The sequence below is a fragment of the Aquila chrysaetos genome, chromosome 13 (genome assembly GCF_900496995.4).
Source record: "Aquila chrysaetos chrysaetos chromosome 13, bAquChr1.4, whole genome shotgun sequence".
Classification (NCBI taxonomy): domain Eukaryota; kingdom Metazoa; phylum Chordata; class Aves; order Accipitriformes; family Accipitridae; genus Aquila; species Aquila chrysaetos.
In genome coordinates, this window is record NC_044016.1 from 4609 (window position 1) to 26430 (window position 21822).

Sequence of the window (21822 nt, forward strand, 5' to 3'; positions counted from 1 at the left end):
GTCTGCAGGGCTGGTTCTCTCGCATCTTCTCACTCCTCTCTCCGGCTGCTGTTGCGCAGCAGTTTTTTCCCACTTCTTAAACACGTTTTCCCAGAGGCGCTACCACCATCACCGATGGGCTCGGCCGTGGCCAGCAGTGGGTCCGTCTTGGAGCCGGCCGGCATTGGCTCCATCGGACACGGGGGAAGCTTCTGGCATCTTCTTACAGAAGCCACTCCAGTAGACCGCCCCGCTACCAAAACCTCGCCAAGCAAACCCAATACACCCCGACGTTTTCATTCCCGCAATTCGATATTGCGTCGCCGCTTGCGGAAAACTTGCGTGAAATCCGCGACGGCAGAAACACGAATTCAGGGAAACGCCTGTTTCTCGTGACGGTGGACTCTGTGCAATCAGCAAAGCGAAGTTGTAAATCCTTAAGGGAGAAAAAAAAAAATAAAAAAAAAAAAAAAAAATAGCCCAGCCGGGTTGGAGGCGTGCGGTCGTCATTGGTGGACTTCGTTAGCAAACGATGCACCCAGCTGATAACGGGAGGGAATAAAACATGGATTTACAGCTGAGAGCAATAGCTGAAAAAGGAAGGCAAAAGGGCCGTAAGGTACGCAGTTTAATTTACTCCTTTTTTTAAGAAATTTTTGCCTGGCTGCTGCCTATTTCCCTGGTGGTTGAATAGACATTTAGAAATTAAACACCCTTATTTTTAGCATTTGAGTATTTGGGACTGAAAGAACGGAAAATTGAATGTTATGGTTGTTTGGGGTGGGTGCTTAGGGCAATAAAAACTTTAATAATAATAACAGCAGCAATAATACTTCAGTTTTATAATTTATTAATTATTTTCATTAATTTTAATTATCATTATTATAATTATTATTTCAGGTTTTCCCTCCAAATGAATGTTAGTTCTTAGGGCTCCCGGTCAATATTCAGTCAATATGAATGGGAACTGCAGAGAGGCAGAGCCACTGTATTGTTTAGTGGTTAAAATGATTTTTTTTTCCAAAATTCAGCAGTTTTTGGAGGCTGCTTGGGCTTGAGAGGTGAAGAGGTGCAACAGGCTTACGCTGTTCTTTTTATGTACAGAGTTTTCTTCTCTTTTACAAATAACTGTCCTACCCTGTTAAAGTTTTTTTTTTTTTTTTTTTTTCTTTTTTTAGGGCAAATTATTATCATTCTTTAGAAAACAGGGAGTTTTGTTTGTTTGAAAAAATAAAACTTGCAAAACAAAAATGTGCAGATCGTTTCAGTTTTAGTTCTGGAGTCTCAGTAAAATGGAAAAAAAATAATCTCCATAATTAGAGTCGGATGAAAATGTTGTTTTGTGCATATTTAAAAGGAGTTTGCAGGGAGGAAAAGAAATCCCTCAGTGATGAATCACGACATCAGCGACGTTACCTGATTTATTCTGAATATGAGAGTTATTGCGCTTGGCCCTTGCAGTAATCTATGTATGAGGGGGTATGATTTAAGATTGAAATAATTTCTCTACTCTTCCAAAAATGTTATTTTTGGTTTCCTTATACAACGGCGTTCTTCTGGGCGTAGATGGAAAAGAAGAAATTCAGCAAACTGGAAATTATATTCATCGTCCTCTTCTGTTTGGCGGTGGCCGTGGCCTGTGTCCTCATCGGGATTTTAGCAACGAGGGAAACCGTGTCCACAAGCAGCCGTAAGTGCTGATTTCTGCTGCTGAATCAGAAAAAAAAGTCCCCGCCTTGAACTTTACGGATCCGTTTGATAAAATAAAATTGTTTATATATAAAGAATACAATATAAAAAATATAATTACATATATTATATACAAAAAATTATAAAAATACACATAATATAGACTTTATAATTTATTTATGTAAAACATATTTATATATGAATGTAATAGATATAAATAAAATTTAAAATAATTATTTTATAACCTGCAGAAATTGGACACCGCTCCCAGGATCTGATGGGGATTATTTTAATGCCCGTTATGATCAGGGTCTTCAAAAATGTGGAAAATCGCCAACCCCCTCAAAAAATGAAAAAAAATATTTTACTTTTGCCTGTTGCAGAATTTATTACGGCTCTTGATGTTACTCCGTTTTTATCATTAACCAAATATGAACCGGAGTCATGCGCTGATAATAGGGACAATGTTGAGCTGCAGATATCGATGGGATGATGCATAATTAAAGGCAAATTTTATCTCCCCTAAACCTCAGTTTCCTCTTGCTTCATTTTCTAACTGTCAAAAGAGGAGGATTTCAGTATTTTTTAATTTAAAGCATCACTTAAAAAAAAAAGACGGAGGGAGACAAAGCCGTGGTGTACATAGGAAAAAAAAAGATAACCGTAACAGTCTGTAATATTTTTACTGTTTGGGTTCATCAGAAATCACTTGAATCACTTGTCTTAGAGACAGCCCTGCGTTTAAAACCTGGAAAAATGAAGTTTTTCTGTCTTTATCTGCAGCAGTTGCACAGAATTTTGTAAAACGAGCGAGTTAGCGGTGGTTGAGGCTTGTTGGAAGCAACATTCATGGTTGGAGACTTTCCAGATGACGAGAAAAGAGTTGGGAAAATCGTTAAAAGGACATTTAATAATAATGAAAACAACAACAGTAATAGTAGTAGCAATAGCAGTAACAGTAGCAATAGTAGCAATCATAATGTCAATAATTTAAAATTATTATTACTATCGCTATTAACCCCTTCATTTCTCTGCCTCACAGAATTTTCCCCACTCTGCCCAAGCGTGGGAACAGCCGAGCGGATCGACTGCATCCCGGACCAAGTTGCCACCAAGGTCTGAAAACATGAGAAAAAGAAGCAAAAAAAATAGGTTTAATAGCCTAGAAGAAAAAAAATAGGTTTTATAGTCTACCACCTGTGGGATAAATTACTCCCATTTAATAACAAAATAAATTACCTTGTTTATACCAGGGCAGGTTTTTTTTAACCATTTTTCAACCAGCAACTGCCTGAGTATTTTTTGGTGACGTGCAACCACCAATAGTAACAAATTTAACCAATTTCAGCCCATTACCAAGTTGGATTTTTCTCCTTGCGGGAGCACTTGGAGCAGGGACAAAGTCCATCCTGTTGATTTAAATTCAAGTTGGGAACAAAATTGGGCCAACACCAACCGATTTGGAAATATTTCCGCTTTGCAGAACCGCCTTTTTTTAGCGTGATGTCAGATATTAACGTTTCTAACGGCATATTAAAATACGAATTAGCTTGTCACGATGCATATGATTTTTAGGCTGTAATATTGCAATGTTTTCCAAAGCAAATTGAGTCTCCATCGCTCTCTTACGTTGGTGCCGTCTCGATAATGGAGAATTTAGAAAACGAGGTAAATTATTTCAGTTTTTCAGCAAAACCCACTATCATCATGTCATAAAATAACATCTAATACAATCTGGCTGCTAAAACTGTAATTAAAGGTCAAACTGATGGCAAAGTCCTCTTCTCCAGGGGAGATGGCACGTAGCGTCGGAGCAGTCTTGCGGATCGTTTTAATCTTTAATTAATACCTTGGAGCCAGCTGTGTGTACCAAGTGACTAACGTTAAATATTAACTTCTAATTTCATATTAGTGTTAAAGTAATAATTTAATATTAGTATTAAATATTGCTGAATTTGAGAATAAAAACAGAGAAGCAGCGCAGCCGTCACATATTGTGGGAAATCTCACCACAGTTGTGTCGAAAATTTGGTTTATTATTTATGTCTTTATTTAAATCCCACATTTTGCATCACTCCTAAGATTTAATTGGTTTTTTTAAATAAGGTTCGGTGCGGAACAGAGCAGGGCTGCAAAGCGAACAAGCTGAAAATCCTATTTCCTTTATGAAGAGCTGATTTTGCAGAATTATTGGATTTATTTCAATAATTATAATAATGAATAATAAAGGTGATTTGCTGCTGCCTTTTTTACCATTAAGTGGATTTCAGGCTAAAGGCTTGCTGGGAAAATTACAATTAATTTAAATCACATGTAAGCTTGTATAGCTGATGGAAAGCCTTGCTTTCCTCATTCATGCAAAATATATATAAAAAGCCAGCAAACGGGCATGTCTAACTAGAATTACCAAAAATACTTATTTATTAACCATGCGTAGGATGGAGGAGAGTCGGTATTCGTTAACCACTCACTGCAAACGAGAGCAAAGTTTGACGAGGCAAGAAAACACCCTGAAAAATCACCCCTCGTGGCTGGGGCACGCGCTCGTGGGAATTTTCTGATAAATTGGTTGATTTCTGTGGGTTTATGTAAAATAATGGTGCGGTCACGCCTTTGCCTTCAGCCCCGGGGCAGAGTTTGGGAGTTACCGCTTACGCCGCAGTAAAATCTCTGCCTGCGTCCGCCTTATCTCTAAATAAGCCTGGATTTGGTCTCCGGGGCTCTGTTTTCATCTCGGTATCTGTTGGGTGGTTTTTATGGCCCGGAGGGTGGGGCGAGCGTTAACATTTATTTACATAAAGCGATAGCTTTTATAATAGTTCAAATAATTTTTCCGGTGGACTCTGCTCCTTTCTCAGTGCTGGACATGAAAGATATAGACTATAAAATATATACACTAGAAAAGGTTTTTTAATATATATATATGTATTTTTATATATATAAGTATACATAAATAAATATACTACATGTAATACAATACAATATAATAATAATATAATATAATACAATACAGTACAAGATGACATAATATATGTTATATATATTAACAACCCCCCCCAATTTTTCAGGTGGACTCTTCTCCTTTCTCAGTGCTGGGCATGAAGGATATAGACTGTAAAATATATACACTATAAAAAGTTTATATATATAAACTATTTATATATATATATGAAGTATATAGAAATAAATATACTGCATACAATATACAACATAACATAATATAACACGTTATGTTTCATTATATTATGTTATACTATTTTATGTATATAAATTTATATAGTTATATATAAAAGTATATATAAAGAAATAATTTTTTGGGTGGACTCTGCTCCTTTCTCAGTGCTGGACATGAAAGATATAGACTATAAAATATATACACTCTAAGAGGTTTTTATATGTATATGTGTGCGTGTGTATGTACTTGATGCTTCCTGAAAGTACAAAGTCATCAATAGTCATGAACTCTATTTAAAGTCATATTTAAATATTCTTATTTTAATAATTCTATTTAAATAGTCCTTGGTCTAGGAAGAGGAAAGAATAGTTGGAAGAGGGTGAAGGACACTTAGAAAATTGGAGAAAGTGAATATTAGCCAACCAGGCTTTGGGGTCACCTCTGATATTGAACAATATTTTAAAAATATTTAATCCTAACAGTCATTAAGACGGTTTAAATAGTTGTTAATCTATTTGAATAGATGGTGGAGCTGGGTTTGTTTGGGGTGGCTTTATAGGACGTCCGTGCTTGGTCCTGGAGATCTGCAGGTCGGGCTGAGGTCGTTTATGGACGCAGCCCTTGGCTCCCCGTCAAGTTCCCTTGGTATCACTGCGACATTTTGACCCCGGGAATGACTTATTTCAATAACGACATAAAAAAGTAATGTTTAAAGCGATATATGACCCAAATCTTACCTTCAGAGGTAGAACTCACTTAATAAGTGGGTGACTAACTTAATTTCCAATAGCAAAGTGAAGGTGTCCTGCTTTATTGGGCTGGAGAGGTTGGTGTCACCTCATCAAGATACATGTTTTAAATGATGGATTGCGTTGCTTGGGTTTGTTTTTTGTTGTTGTTCATTAATAAAAAAAAGGTGTTTTTCTTCTCCATTTGAGCCTGTGCAGAACTCACGTGGACGTTTTTGATATTGAGGTTGACGTGACCAATGCTGGGTTGGTGACGCATGTGATGCGGCAAATGGAGATGTCCATAAAACATAGAGGAACTCATGGCTTTGTCTCTATACTCAAATTATTGTGTTTTTCACTATTTTAAAAGCAAAACCAACTTTCACTTTTATACAGTCGTCAGTGCGTGACTTCTCTCCACCCTTTTTGTGGCTGTTGCAGCTCAAACGATTCAAGAATTCATTTAACAGACTCGTGTAACCCACGGCTTTAAGAAAGAACAAATGCCTAGAATCCTCATTTTTTTTTTTTTCCCAGAACTAATGAGCAATTTTCCACTTTGAATTCCCCAAACAACCTGTCCACGCTCTTTGCCACCAAATAGACCTGAGGAGTCATTCAGGGATGGAGTCGAACTGGTTGCAAATATTATATATAGGGTTTTCTGGTGGGTGCATTTTATTATGGGATTTATTTGTATTAAAATCCCCTCTTTTGGACCAGAGGCTCTGCACCCTCCGCGGCTGCTGCTGGAGCCCCCAGAGTGACACCAACGTGCCGTGGTGCTTTTTCTCTTTAAACCATGGCTACAGAGTGGATGGCGGGCTGCGAAAAACTCAGGAGGGTAAGCTGGCACCAAAGCTCCCAGAATTAGGTGCACGCAGACTTCCATTTCAATATAATTGACCTATTCTATTCTACTTTATTTTACTTTATTTTTTTAATTTCATTTCATTTCATTTCCCCACCCAAGGGTTTCAAGCTACGTTGACGCGGCTCTCCTCACCTTCGCTTTTTGGGAACGATATCAACACTGTCCTCCTCACGGCAGAGTATCAGACACAAAATCGGTTTCGGTTCAAGGTGAGTTTTTCACCCTGTTATCGGCAAGATTTTGGCCTGCCTCGTCCACGAGGGAGATGCTGTGGGGTTATAAAGGCAGATTAATTCTCTTTCTCATCCCATGACTCCCACCAAAATACATCCTTGTACTTCCAAGGAAAAGTTTTGACCAGGAGAGGTTTTTTTGTACCCAGAGGAGCAACGGTTTAACACAGCAGGATTTGTGCGTGAAAAATTGCAAATACCTTTAAAAAGATCAGATTTTATCTTTCTTCTTTTTTCTCCCCCTCTTCATTGGAAAATGGTTTTGGGCCAAATACATTTATTTATCTATATCTCACGATTGTTTCGGCAGAAGGCTTTCACTTCCAAAGCGCTTTGCGTTTTATGGAAAATTCTGTGTTCAGTGTGTAGTAAATATGCCAAAATACATGGATTTTGGGGCCGGACAGGACTTCTGTTTGGGTTTTTTTCATTTGTTTGGGGTTTTAAAAAATTTTTTTTTCTTTTTTTTCTTGTTTGTTTTCTTTTCCTCTTTCTTTTTCTTTTTTCTTTTTTTCTGTTCATCTTTTCTTTTTGTTTTTTTTTTTTTTTTTTTTCTTTCTTCTTTTTTCTTTTTTTTCTTGTTACTTTTTTTTTTTAACTTTTGTTCTTTATTCTTTTTTCATCTTTTTTTCTTTTTTTTCCTTTTTTTAAATTTTCTTGGGGCTGGAGGGTGTTTGCCACATGTTCTCCTGCCAGAAATCTGGAAGCCAGACTGAGTTTGGTTCCACCCAGCCAAGGTAGGACATGTAGAAAGACTGCAAATGAGGCGCTGACGAAGAGCTGGGCAATGCCTACAAACACGGTTGTGCAGAATTCTGCCTCCTGCATATTTCCCATGGGAAAAATACCCTCCAATCAAGCAATAATGGGAAATATTCTTGTATCTACCCAAATAAAGAGGCTAGGTAGGTTTGCACAGTCTCAATTTTGCCATGTATTGACGTCGACCACTTCTTGTTGTGATGCAGTTTTGACAACGGGTAGGTTTTTTCGCCAAGTCAAATTCGGATGGTTGCGCTGGAAAGCGTTAAAATGAGCCATTAATTAAATTACTTATTTTGTTCTTGGAACTTATTTTTTTCTTTAAACATGTGTAGATCACCGATCCTAAAACACAAAGATTTGAAGTGCCCCATGAGCACGTGGGACCTTTCAGTGGTCCAGCAGCCTCCAGCTTAAAATATACAGTTGATGTCCAGCAAGATCCCTTTGGCATCAAGGTGACCAGAGCAAGCAATGGAAAAGTTGTGTGAGTAAATTTTGGGCTTTTTATCCACAAAATTTGTTTTTGCTGAAGGTCTGCATTGCGTTAGGTGCCCCCTGAGACATGCGAGCTGCTGCTTCTCTTCTTTTGATGGATAAGCAGAATGGAAAGACTCTTTCCACGTAAAATTTGGGGGATGGGGAGGTCTATCTCACAGGGTTTAGGTTTTGCCATCTTCTTTTGGTGGATAAAGCAATATGGAAGGACACTTTACACAGAAAATATCGTGGATGGGGAGGTCTGTCTCACTGGGGTTTGAGTTTTGCCGTGTTGGCTCTGTGCCTTCTTCTCCCCTTAATCCCGGGGAGAATTGATGAATTGTGCCATTGATTCATCAATTACGATAAGAAGTCCTTCCCAGCATCACTTTTTTACGATCTATCATGTCTTATTTTTTATGCTCCTCCCAAAGTTCTCAACCCCCAAAATCAGGTTGAGCTTCAGGCATGTGTTTGGAAACTATTTGGTACCAACCAGTGCTAAGCTGGTCCTAGAAAATTGTAAGTGAAAATATTCAAAGTGCTTCTATACCGAAGGATTTTAATCTCTTTGTTTTCTAAAAAAAACCCCAGACCTGAAGAAAGCAAAGCTGGGCTAACAGCCTTGCACTGAGACCCACTGAAAGGCAGAAGCCTCAGGAATAAATATTTATTAAATCAATTAGAAAGCGATTACTTAGCTGACCACTAGCAGGAGCTGGAGTGCTATCAACTCTTCTAGTTTAATTACTTTGGATTTACTTTTTTTCCTGCTATTTTTTTTTTTTTGTTTGCTTTCTTAAAAGCCTCTCTAAAGACTGATTTACCATTGGTGAGAGTGTGAAAGACACAGTGGATGCTCAGGACTGATTCCGTTGGCACATGGAGGGGAGAATAATTTAATTCAACGGGCCCTGTTTGAAACAGTGCTCTAGAAGCTTGCTTAAATTTTTCTTAGGCTTTTATTTATTTTGGGGAAAAAATAATGTTGCGCTTTATGGTTTTAATGAAAAAAATTCACAATTAATATATTATTGTTAAAAACACACAGTATTTTTACTGCAATATGCAACATGACTGATTTTTGCCAAGTTATGAGATGCATATGACAAAATTAGTAGTGGTACGTGATGCAAATGCTTTCTAAAATAACTGCTTGGTTTTTTGGGGCGGGTAGCAATACTAATGGACCCAACCTTCAGCATAAAATTCTTTATGCAACATTTCATCATTTCGCCAGGTTCGATACCACCATCGGCCCGCTGCTGTATGCCGAGCAGTTTTTACAACTCTCCATCAAACTCCCCAGCAGCAATATCTACGGGGTGGGCGAGCATGTGCATAAGCAATACCAACACGACATCAAATGGAAAACCTGGCCCATATTCAGCAGGGACAAAGCCCCTTCGGGAGTAAGCGTTTATTTTATTACATTTTCCTTCTTTTCAGGTCAATTCTTGAATCCAGCCGTAGTTGGCACTTTAACAATATCCGCTGATTTTTCCCTTTTTTCCTTAAAGACTTGCCAAGTGTTGCAAAATGTAAGATACCACTGAATAAAATTCCTGTCAGAATAGCTTTCCCGAAATATTTGGATTGAATTGGTTGGGTTTTGCTGCAAATCAGCTGATGAAAATTAATATTTGGTGGGCTTTGATTTTTGCTGTTTTTTCCTGCCCGTGAACTGCTGTGTGCAAAATTCGGTAGATACAGAATTTTTCCTTCTGTAGCGTCGTATCTTAGGAAATAATGCACAGTTGCCCTTAGCAGCTGTTGCTTTATAAAGCAAAATAGGTCTGCCAGCAATTATTTTGTTTCGACATTTTCCACCTTTTTCCCAAGGTGATTTCTAGGGCATCTGGTTTTCAAGAAGTGTAAAAGCATATTTTTCCATCTGCAATGAGATCTTTTATCCTGAATCCGCGAGTTTTTAACTCTATATTGCTCTATCACTGCATCAACTTGCCAAGTTTGTGCTTTAAAAATCAGTCATTGGTATTTATACTCATTTTTTGCTTATTGCTTTTTCTGACTTGGATTCCTACACGCAACATTTTTTGGGGGTGCTTTGGGGGAAATAGTCAAATGTTATTGCTGTGCTTATTCATAGATTTCGGGCTTGATGAGCAAAAGGAAATGTCTGGTAGAGTGTATAAGCACTTGACAAGTTAATGTTGCAAAAAAACCCCAATAGAAAACATTAAATTGCTGGTGTATAATCAACAATCAACAATAGGGAGCAAGAAAAGTAACGTAAATCGTGGCAGAAGCAATAGTAAGAGTATTTTTACACTTGATTTTATTTGAGTCTCTAAACCAGCTTGGTTATAACTCTAGCATCTCAAACTCCACCTAAAATTGTTTTTCATTATTTGAGATAACAATGAGATTAAAGGAGTATTAAACGGAGATTGTTTAATGCAGCACTGATCCTTATGCTGAATTTGGAGTAAGTCCTGAAGTCTTTTGCTGAAATAGGAGTGATGTGAATGGGATTCGGGGAGCAGCTCCATGTTTGCAGTTAGTTAATGGTTTAGAAGAAAAAACAAAAAAATCTTTCAAAGATTTGAGACATCGCCTATGGTCTGATACATCTATTTTGATTTTTTGAACTGAAAATTGGAATTTGCCCTCACTATCAACAAAACTTATTGCAGAAAAGGTCTCCTTTATTTTCTTTCCATCCCTACTAGAGATGCAATTTATAATCTTCATCTCTTAAATAATAGCTATGTGGAAGTTCTTATCCAAATGGCTCAAATTTGGGGTAGATTTCCCCAAATTTGTGCTTTCAACAGATTTTAAGCAACTTAAAGACATTCCCATAAAAAGGGGAAATAAAAAAAATTAGGTTAGTGTCGGTGATCTTGACAAGTTTAACTTCACATGTGATATATTTTTGAGATACCGCAGGGTGCATATAGTTACTGTTTTGGTTTTTTTAATCGGCTTTTCTATTTTCCTTTAAGAACATGGATAACTTATACGGCGTTCAGACTTTCTTCTTGTGTTTGGAAGACAACACCGGAGCCTCTCTTGGTGTTTTCTTGATGAATAGCAATGCCATGGGTAAGGGTGTCTTCTCCATAAGTATTGCAAAAAAGTTACTTTCTTTATTATTAATAATTATAATAATTATTAGTTATTATTTAAATGATGTGCAAGCCAATGGGTAAGAATGCCTTCTCCACAGCTCTAAGGATTGCAAAATACATACATACATACATATATATATATAAATAATCTGCAGGGCTATTGCACTGCAACCCTGCTGAGTTGATGTAGATTTTTTAAAAAAATACAGTCACATGTTAAATTTTGAAGAAAGTTGTCTTAAAATCTGTGACTGCAGCCATTTTTTCAAGCATTTACTCATGTTTCCTATATGAGCAGCATAAAGGTGGTGTTGCAAGACCAGTGTCGCACACCTCGTGCGCATTTTTGCTCACGTTCAGGGATGTTTCAGTACAAGACATGAAAATCTGAGCCTAAATTTATACCGAGCAGCACTTGTGAATATATGCCCTTAATTTCCCTTAAATAAGTGTGTACATATTTGGGCGCTTACAAAATATTCAAGCGTCTTGAGACTGAAAATATAATGAGAAGAAGTTGTGCCATTGGCTTTCTCTTCTCTTTCTGGACTGTAAATATGGACATTTTTAGGAAACAAAAAAGAGCTGGAAACTTTCCACCTGCCTTGCAAGCTCCAGTAACGGTTTTGGGTTGAATATGTTTTATATTTTCTCCTAAACAATTTTTATATCTTTTGTATCAACATCCCAGTTATTTGAGATTTAGGTAACACCCCAAATTGATTTTGTGGGTTTTTTGCTCGCAGAGTTCGCCGTGCAGCCGGCGCCGGCTGTCACTTACAGAACAATTGGGGGAATTCTTGATTTTTACGTCTTCTTGGGAGACACCCCTGAGCAAGTGGTGCAGGAGTACGTGAAGGTACGTCGGCGAACCCCGGCCCAAAGGTGGTGGATCCTCCATCCTTGGAGACCCTCAAAGCATCACTGAGGACAGCCCTGGGCAAATGGCTCTTGCTCGTTCTGCTTTGACCACGGGTGATCTTTGAGTAGATGATCTCCAACCTCCATCATCCCGTGGTTTATCTTGAGAAATTAGGCATTGAACATTTTTTTCTTTTTTTTTTAAGTTTTCTTTTCTCCCACCCTATTTCCATGACTCTTCACTATTTTATTAACCCAAAGTTATAACTCAAGGTTGCCCCTAACCTGTGTGATTTTAAGATAGCATGATTTTATGGTAGCAAAGTATCCGTACCTCTACGTATCTATTGATGTTTCTATGGCAAGTAATTCCCATTTGTATTTTGAGGGGCCAAATAGATGTTTCAATACCTTCTTAAAGAAAGGATACGTAGGTCTTTAAACAGCATTAAATTTAGTTCCTTAGTAACTTAAATCTTTAAATTTGGACTAAAATTTTTCCCCTTCCCTTTCCCCTTCACCGGAAAAGGACAAGGCCATTCCGGGGAAAGGAGGCAATGGCACCCTTTCCCCTTCACCGGGCACATTCCCTTTCACCCTTCCCATTGCCCGGGGCCACGGCTTCCCCGTTGGAATACCTTCCCGGGGAGAAAAGGAGAAGGGAAACAGGAAAGGGGAAAAGGAAAGGAACAAGGAAAGGTCCCGGTCATCCCTTCACTTTTCCTTCCCTTTCCCCGTCCATCCCTTCCTTTCCTGATCATCACAATTTTTATAGGTTCATTCTGCAGCTTTTCTTTACCTTGCCTCTCCTGGGTAATTCTGCTCCTCAGATCAGGGCTATTGACGTTGTGGTATTACCTCAAGTCATCATTCAAGTATAACAGCTGCTGTATGACTACATGATAAAAAAATATTATTAAAACTAAGAGTTTACGCTTTTTTGGTAAGGCAGCAAATAAATGGGTGCAATGCCAGAAAACAGAGTGAGGTGGCAATTTTATAGCATATAAATGATGTGATTGATAGATATGATGTGATTGATAGATATGATGTGATATAATGTAATGTAATATAATAAATAACTTGGTAGCAATGGATACATCATTCTTCACATCATTCACATTTGGGGTTTTTTTGCGGGGCGGAAAGAGCACAGAAAAATATAGCAGCTGCGGGTGATTGCGTAAAATGCACTTTATCGTACTTGAGTTGAATCTCTGATTTGAGAGATAACTGGAGAATTTAGGGAATCAGACCCAAAGAGAGGAGACTGACGGTGCTCGTTATACTTGGTTTTAATTTCCAGTTCATAGGGTTGCCGGTGTTGCCCTCCTATTGGACTCTGGGATTTCACCTCAGCCGCTACGATTATGGGGTCTCTTGACAAGGTGAAGGCTGTTGTGGAGCGAAACAGGGCAATCGGGCTCCCTTACGTGAGTAAAAATGTGATTTTTTTTTTTTTTTTTTTTTTTTTCCCCCCCCCCCTTTTCAGCTACGTCCATTTTCATTGGGCTGCACATTTTTCTATATAAAATGCTGAATGGTTTTAAATGTCATTTGCTCCTTTTTTTTTTTTTTGTGGAAGCAATTTTTCAGTTTAAAGTTTCCAGCTCAGTATATTTATTTCCACGTTACGCACATTTCTTTGGCCTAACCTGTGAACCGCTGAGGTCAACCCCAGCACGCAAATTCACTTTACGCTCTCAGAAGCCCTGAAAAATTAAAAAGCATCAGGAGCTATTTTTTTTTTTCTCAGTTTAGTGATGGGTAGCTGTTAAAAAACTACTGTAGGTGCCCGAATCCAGTTGCTTTTCTGGGAATTTTAATCAAAATGCAGCACGTTGAGAAGATGCGCTTCAGCATCACGTCTAACATCCCACCTTCTCCCAGGATGTTCAGTACACGGATATCGACTACATGGAAGCGAGGAAAGATTTTACTTATGACAAAGTGAACTTCAAAGACCTCCCCAGTTTTCAAACTTACATGCATGACTATGGGCAAAAATACATTATCATACTGGTAAGCATTAACTATTTATTTTTCTGTTTTAAATAATATCATTATCAGAATATGTTCTATATATATTTATTTTTTTTAATATATATGTTGTTTCATGAGACTTTTTTCTATGCAGCTACTGGGCTCTATATAATCGGTGTAGAGAACCAATAATCGGTGGAGACAACCATTATATATATAATTTATATAATATACATTATATGTACATTATGTATATTTTATATATATTATGTATTTTTATATATGTGTGTATATATGTATTTATATATATGTTGTTACAGGAGACATCTTTCTGTGTGGTTGCTGGGCTCTACATAATTGATGGAGACAATGAGTAATTGGTGGAAAGAACCATTATATATATAAAATATATATATAAATATATACATTATATATATGTATATATTTTATATATCTTATATATATGTAATTATTATTATTTTATTATATATGTTGTTATTCAAGACACCTTTCCGTGTAGCTGTTGGGGTCTACGTAATCAGTGGAGAGAACTGTTGTATATAAAAATAATAATTAAAAAAAAATTATATATGTTGTTACACGAGACATCTTTCCGTGCAGTTGCTGGGCTCTACATAATCGGTGGAGAGAAGGATTTTCTTTTGTGTGGTTTTCCACTTTTTTAGGATCCTGCTATTAGCACAGGGGCTCTCGCTGACGGTTGTCCCTACCAAGCCTATGAGAGGGGACAAAGCAAGAAAGTTTGGGTTAACAAGTCGGACGGAGTAACACCGTTAATTGGAGAGGTAATAAAACCCTTACGAAGTCGGAGCCCAAATCCCATTTAGTTTGGGCCAGGGTAATCTTCCATTTTTCTGCAATTCTCAATATTTTGTAATATTTCCTGGTTTTTTTATGATTTTTTTTTTACATTTTGATTTTTCAGAAGGAAAAGCGAGCGATTTTGAAGGGTTGGGAGAGATGGGCAGCCAGTATCTGTTTATTTTCAATAGTTCTGAGAGCAATTCCCCCTTTACTGCTTTGAAAATTTCCTTATAATAGGTTTAGAAATGCAGCTGCTTATTGTAAAACTTGCATAACTTAAAAATAATTTTGACTTTAAAAGTGGCTTTGGAGTTTAGAACTCAGAATTGAACAAAGCCACTTTCTGCGTGTAAAATTAATAAGAATATCCTTAATATTAATTAATAATGGTAATTCATATTAATTAATAATGATAAATAATATGAATTAATAATGATGATTCACTCTTGCAATTTACAGCTCAAAAACCTTCTCCCGATCATTATATCAACGCTGTCTTGCAAAACTAATAATCCCAAGGTTTTATACCCAAATGGTTCTCCGAGAGCGCAATTCACAGAAATCTGAAGGAAATCTGAGCATTTTAATCTTTCTGCGAGGTCATCAACAGTTTAATTATTTCCCTTTTTTTATTGTAGGTGTGGCCAGGAAGAACTGTATTCCCAGACTTCACCAACCCCGACTGCACCAGCTGGTGGGTGGAGGAATGCAAAATATTTTACAGCCATGTGCCCTACGACGGGATCTGGATCGTAAGTAAATCCCGAAATTTTCACATTTTACAAAAATCGGCTAATGGCAAGTCAGGTTTTAGTCTGCATTGACTCGAAGGAAGATTTACTGAGAAAAACCTGAAATCCACGTGGGATTTGTATCTTTTCTGTAGCGTTCAATGCACTTGGGTGAAATCTTTGTTTTTCTGGTGTCGGAGGGATTTTGTTAGAAATTGCGTTTATCCAATGCGTTGGGTACGTGCTTCTTTCAGTAGAGGTGTATTTAAGGTAATTTAATTTATCCAAGAACTGACTGTGACCAGGATCATAATTACTACACTAGCTTTTTTTTTTTAATATATGGTACCTTTGGGAAGAAATTATTTTCCCTCTAGCGAAAAGGTGAACACCCTTTGTAGGATTTTGGGTTTTAACCCAGGAAAGTAAATTTTCTCAGGCCAGAACAAATAATCTTTGTTTATAATGCAGGATTTGGAAAGAGTTGTAGTAATTTATTTCTCTAGCTTGGGTGGAGTACCACCATCGCCACTTAAAATCATCTTTTTGACACTCAGAAAGATTTTTTTTTTTTTTTTTTTTTTTCCTTGGATTATTTTTTAAATCAATGTCCTGGTTGCTGGATGAGGAGTTCAGCAGCCTATGAATATTATTCCTTATATCTTTCTTGCACCCTCAAGTTAATAGTTGCCGCAAGTGGGTTTGTGACAGTATATTTGGCTGAAAGCCGAAGATATATTGCTGTTACGGATAAATGTTATAGCTGCTGTTTGAAAACCGAATTTGCGATTTTTCAGGATATGAATGAAGTAGCCAACTTTGTTCAAGGCTCAAGTACCGGCTGTGAGCAGAACAACTTAAACTATCCTCCTTTCACGCCCCGTAAGTCCGTGTCTTTAGCTGTGGAGTGAAAAAAAAATAAATCAAAATGTTTGTAAATTACTGTCCTATCAGATAAAAGGTTTAAATTCTTTATCAAGTCAGAAATTTGGTGGTGGCTGGCACACAGTCAGATCAAATTATTCAGAAATTTGGGGTGTATTTTTTCAGTGAGTTCTTCCTTGCATGCGAAATCCACCTTGAAGCTGGATTTAAATTTATTAAATTGAAAAACTGAAATAGCATCAGGCTACTAAATCCCACCCTGCTAGCAAAGCCGCATTTGCACACGGCTGAGCGGCAGTCGGGGAATTATTTTGCTATTTCTACATTGATTGCTGTGAGAAAAGGGAATTTTGAAGACAGAAATAGTCTTTGTTAAAGCAAAGATGACGAATAAACCTGGAAACCCGTAGTCACGTTGTATGACACAGGTGAGCACTTACCGCTTTGGCCTTGGAGTACTGGGGTTAATGCAAATGCCAAACCGAGAAAAGGGCCAAAACTTCATGAATGTGCATGAAGGAAAAGAATAAAAATACTCGTTTTTTCCTTTAATTAAGTTGATTAAATTTAATTTAAAAAAAAAATTAATTAAATCAATTAAAACGCACCTCCGAACCGTTTTCCTGCAGATATTGTCGATAGACTCCTGTATTCCAAGACGCTCTGTATGGATGCAGTGCAGAAGTGGGGACGACAATATGACGTTCACAACCTTTATGGATATTCTATGACTCTCGCAACGCAACGGTGAGGAATCCTTCTTAATATCTTTACGAAAAAGGGCAGAGTAGAGCGTATGGCCTCTATTTAGAGAAGCAGCAATTTCATTCCCCGGGGAACCTGATCTGGGGATCGATGTCAGTCTTCCCACAAAGGGCTGAACCCTGGGCATACAAAATCACCGTTATTAAATTGGAATTGAATTCTGAATCGAAATTCAAAGTCCTAGCGTCGGATTTCAGCGATGCCGCTATGCGTAAAGGAAGCTGAAAGGAGACCTGAGCTTTATTATTTGGAGTTCAAATATGATGAAGGTTGGCAAGCAAAAACTTACAGAAAGATTCTTTAAGGTGAAAAAACAAAAATTATTAATTTAGTTAATAGACACCTGGTTAAACTTAAGGCAGTCTGTGTCCTTAGCTTATTTATCATTGTGAATGAATAAATGAAAATTAATAGAAACTTTCCTTATTACAAATCTACTCATCCCCGCAACATTTTTTTTTTTTTTTTCCTAATTCCAACCTTTTTTTACTTTCAGAGCCATTGAAAGTTTGTTTCCTGGAAAACGAAGCTTCCTTCTTTCAAGGTCTACTTTTGCGGGATCGGGAAAGTACGCCGGACACTGGCTGGGAGATAACGCAGCAACGTGGGACCACATAAAATGGGCGATACCTGGAATGCTGGAATTTGGCCTCTTTGGAATCCCTTATGTATGAAAAGTTATTTATGGTACCTTTCCAAAACAAACGTGTATCCGTGATACCTGACCAAGCCTGATATGTATAAGCCCATCTGAATAATAATAATAAATTATATAAATAAATATATAAAAATAATTATATAAAATATATAAAATATTTATAAATAAATCTAGGAATAAATTATATAAATTAATATAAAGCAAAATATAATATAATAAATTAATGCCCTATAATAAATTTTAATCCTCCTCTAAATTAATCCCTTTAGGAGTCTGCTTTAAACATTTTTTTCCCCCAGGAATAATTAATCTTAGCTTTAGGCCATTTCCCTCTATTGTTTATTGAGTATGTGGGTGTATGGGTATCAAATATATTATTTTATATGTTTCCAGCCCCCTGATGCCTCTACTATTTGTTATTCATTAGTGATTGATGTGAAGCTCTTTAAATGCAATAGGAACACCCACTTATTAATGGAATGCCCGCTTTCCTTTTCAGGCTTTGAATTTCTGTGACTTTTGGACTGTTATGCTAGTGTATGCATATTAGCACCAAAGAAGAAGATAAATTTCAGGGAGAAAGAGACCAACGAGCAGTGTTAACTTGTAGTCAGTTTGATTTTCTGTACTACCTATATTTGAATTATTCTGTGTGTGGAGATGCTGGGCTGTAAAATTAATTGCAGAATTCTGATGTTACTGAAAAAACTGTATTTACCTGGGTACTTCTGCTGCAAAAACCATCTTAGAAACTTCAGAAATTCTGTGGTTCAACCAGAGGAAAATAGAATGGGCAAATTTAGGTACAGATGAGAGATTTGGAAGAGTTTATGTAGAAATAATATTGAATGACTCTATTACCCTCGTTAGCAATTAGGGATGAATTGAAAAAAAATCTCTGCAACTCAGTCCTTGGAGTTTCTTTGGTAGAGATTGGAGGCACAGTGTTCCATACAAACAATGCATTCTGGTTTTATTTTAAGGTCGGAGCAGATATTTGTGGTTTCTTCGAAGACGTCACAGAAGAACTTTGCAGACGATGGATGCAAGTCGGAGCGTTTTACCCATTTTCCAGGAATCACAATACTGAAAAATGCATAGTAAGTGGTAAATCCTGCTACAAAAACTTGTTTTGTGGTATGCATTTCTATTCTGATAATTAAATTTATGTCACTGATCACTAAATAGCCAACTGGTTCGAAATTGGTACAACCTTACGCTTTGGGAAATCCTCCCTCCAAAAGGTTTGGCTTTGTAGGCACCAGAGAATGCATTTGGCATCATTTCTTTTTCTGAAATCATCATCTGACATCACCTTTGGTCCCCGTTGGTGGTGTCTACAATGAGGAGCAAGCACTTGCTGCTCTCTGTCCTACCACCCTGATTTCTGGCTGCACCCGTCAGTCGTACCCTGAACCCTCTGTGCAACAGCAATCATAATAATATATTTATTTTCAGCCCCAGGATCCAGCCGCCTTTGGAGCTGATTCAGTTTTGGTGAAATCCTCAAAGCACTACTTGAATATCCGCTATACGTTGCTGCCCTACCTATATACGCTCTTCTACAAAGCTCATACCCAAGGAGACACCGTGGCACGGCCGGTTCTCCACGAGTAAGTTGAACTTCACAATACTAGAATAAAATAATTCGGACAGGTCAGACGCTGTTGGGGATTCGCTAAAACCATCCGTAGTTTGTGAAGGATGCTGCCCACCGTCATATGTACAGATGTCTACATTCACGAAACAGCACTTTGGAGTAATGGGGAAAGTCATCAAAACCCATCTTTAATTTGTGCACGCACGCTGGTATTATTGTCGGTTATGAAATGTCATTGGCAGCTGATGAAATTATTCTCCATCGGGATATATATTTTAAAATTTTTATTTTCTCACCTTTATTTTCTTTATTTTCTTGAAACTCTCGACTAGAACTCTATTAAGACCAGATGCTCCCAGACACACTTATGCATGTGCGTAATCAATACATATGAAATTAATAAGCTGTGAATTTACTTTCTTAAGCTCAGATTGCCTCCACCAAAAACAGTGTTGGGGCATCACCATATGACGCTTTTCAATAGTGATTCTAGACAACCAAGACCTTGAAATATTAGGATTGCTCATGATAACAATTAATATGTTATTAATTAGTAAGTGCAATTAATGCTGCTGCTTTCCTATTTGCTTAGGTTTTATTCTGACGAAGCAACGTGGAGCGTGGATAAGCAGTTCTTGTGGGGTCCTGGGCTCCTCATCACCCCTGTGCTCGATCCAGTAGGTCTCACTTTCTTGATGCCTTGTAATGAATTCACGGGGGCACCCTGAGTCACCAGTGCCACCTTTTCTGCAGGGAATTGCAGTAAAAGCCCCAACAAGTTAAATTTCTCAGCTCTCTATTCCCCTCATTCTTTTATTCCCTTGATACGAAACTACCTTCGGATTTGCTTATTTAGTCTTGGGATGATATTGGTCAGCTTAGAAGTCAGAGTTCCCCTATTTAGGGCATATGTATTTCCCCTGAAATCACACTCGTTCTCAATTTTTTTAAGCTGGGGGAAAAAAAAAAAAAAAAAAAAAAAAAAAGAAAAACAGAGTCTTCCATTTCCCTGATGAACTTATTAAATTTGCTCTGGTCCTGTTTTAGCCTGAAATGTCTTGGGCGAGAACTGGAAAGAGCGTTCCCAAAGAGCCCCTTATTCATTAGCTTTAATATATCTCCAGTGGAAACATGTGTCTTATTATAAACTTTGATTATATCCTTCTTTCATGCATATTAAATACCATTTTCTCCAATTTAACTTTCTCCTTAAATTCAACTTTTTCTAAATTCAATTTTCTCCTTAAACTCCATTTTCTCTTTAAATTTACATTTTTAGCATATTAATTACATGCTTGTTTTTAGATTCCTCATAAACCTAGTGGGTTGGGGTTTTTTCGTCATTTGCTGCTCTCAGAGAGGCCACAACATACTTCTATCACTGTCTAAATAGAAAATCTTGCCTTTTCGTACCATTATTTTTATATTGCTATGTTACTTCTGTTCTCCCATCCTTTGAGAATCCAATTCTTCTGTAGCAAAATTCTGCTTCACCTCCTCCATGCATCACCTCTGAATGAAATGCAGAGTCAGCTGCTTATTTCCCACTTGATTTCACTTTATCTGTGATTCATCATGATGAAAAATACGGATCATTGCTTTTCCTGTTGCAAAATCTTGTACGTAATGCTCATGAATTCTCATACTGCATACGCTGTTTAGCAGAACAAAACATTTTTTAAATGCAGCAAATACCTGAAAGCAGCCAACATGGAAAAAAGTAAAATTAAGAAGATTTAACGATGTTTGTGAATATGCTCTGAGATGGTGTGTTTGCAGCACTGCAATTTTGGGTTACGAACAGTAACTTATAGCTTTGCTGAAATTATACCTGGATTATTATCTTCCTTTTTGGTCATCATCATAGAAAACTGTGAAGGAAAACAACAAATTGAGGGGAAGTATTGATATTTTTCTCATTGTCAACTTTATTATGATTTTTGGAAATTTTGGCTTATTTTCTTTGTATTTTCTCTCCCCTGCCCAGTTGAGGAGGGGGAGTGATGGAGCGGCTGGGTGGGCACATGGCAGCCATCCAAGGTCGTTCCACCACATTAGATTAATGTAGGCTCAAATGTGAAAGTAATTTCTGTGTTCCCCTTCCAGGGGGTGGACATCATCCAAGCATATATCCCTGATGCAGTCTGGTACGATTATGATTCGGTAAGTTAGTAGGATAATCGGGTGGGGGTTTCTAAATGTCCAAGTGAGAAGGTCACGCAGCTGTGGGTTGAGTTCAGGATTTAGGAGGACAGGGCTGAACAAAACCTTAAGCAAAGGGCGCATATATGTATCTATAGATAAGCAAAATATATTATTACTAATAATGCACAAAGGGGTTTGCCATTAGCTCTTGCTCACCTCATTTCTGGAAATAAATTTCCCACTGCTGTGATGGTGGTTCTAGTTGGTGGGAAAGGGACATGGTTCACTTCAGTTATCCCAGGAGGACTTGCTCTCGCTGGGTTGATTATTAAATAAATAATCTGATATAAT

At 37.5% G+C, this 21822-nt stretch overlaps 1 protein-coding gene across 1 annotated transcript in view; it reads left to right on the plus strand.

Moving 5' to 3' along the window:
• The first annotated feature begins 483 nt into the window (after nt 1-483).
• Nucleotides 484-21822, plus strand: part of LOC115350190 (maltase-glucoamylase, intestinal-like) — a 47799-nt gene continuing 26460 nt past the window's right edge. Inside the window, 21 exon segments of the mRNA XM_030035549.2 lie at nt 484-598; nt 1546-1669; nt 2711-2784; nt 6298-6418; nt 6548-6657; nt 7779-7930; nt 9164-9335; nt 10893-10992; nt 11765-11877; nt 13186-13251; nt 13253-13312; nt 13770-13901; nt 14549-14668; nt 15326-15439; nt 16216-16300; nt 16933-17050; nt 17565-17736; nt 18710-18826; nt 19185-19339; nt 19919-20003; nt 21433-21489. Of these exon segments, the coding sequence (XP_029891409.2) occupies nt 545-598; nt 1546-1669; nt 2711-2784; nt 6298-6418; nt 6548-6657; nt 7779-7930; nt 9164-9335; nt 10893-10992; nt 11765-11877; nt 13186-13251; nt 13253-13312; nt 13770-13901; nt 14549-14668; nt 15326-15439; nt 16216-16300; nt 16933-17050; nt 17565-17736; nt 18710-18826; nt 19185-19339; nt 19919-20003; nt 21433-21489 (2301 nt within the window). The 5' untranslated portion in view covers nt 484-544.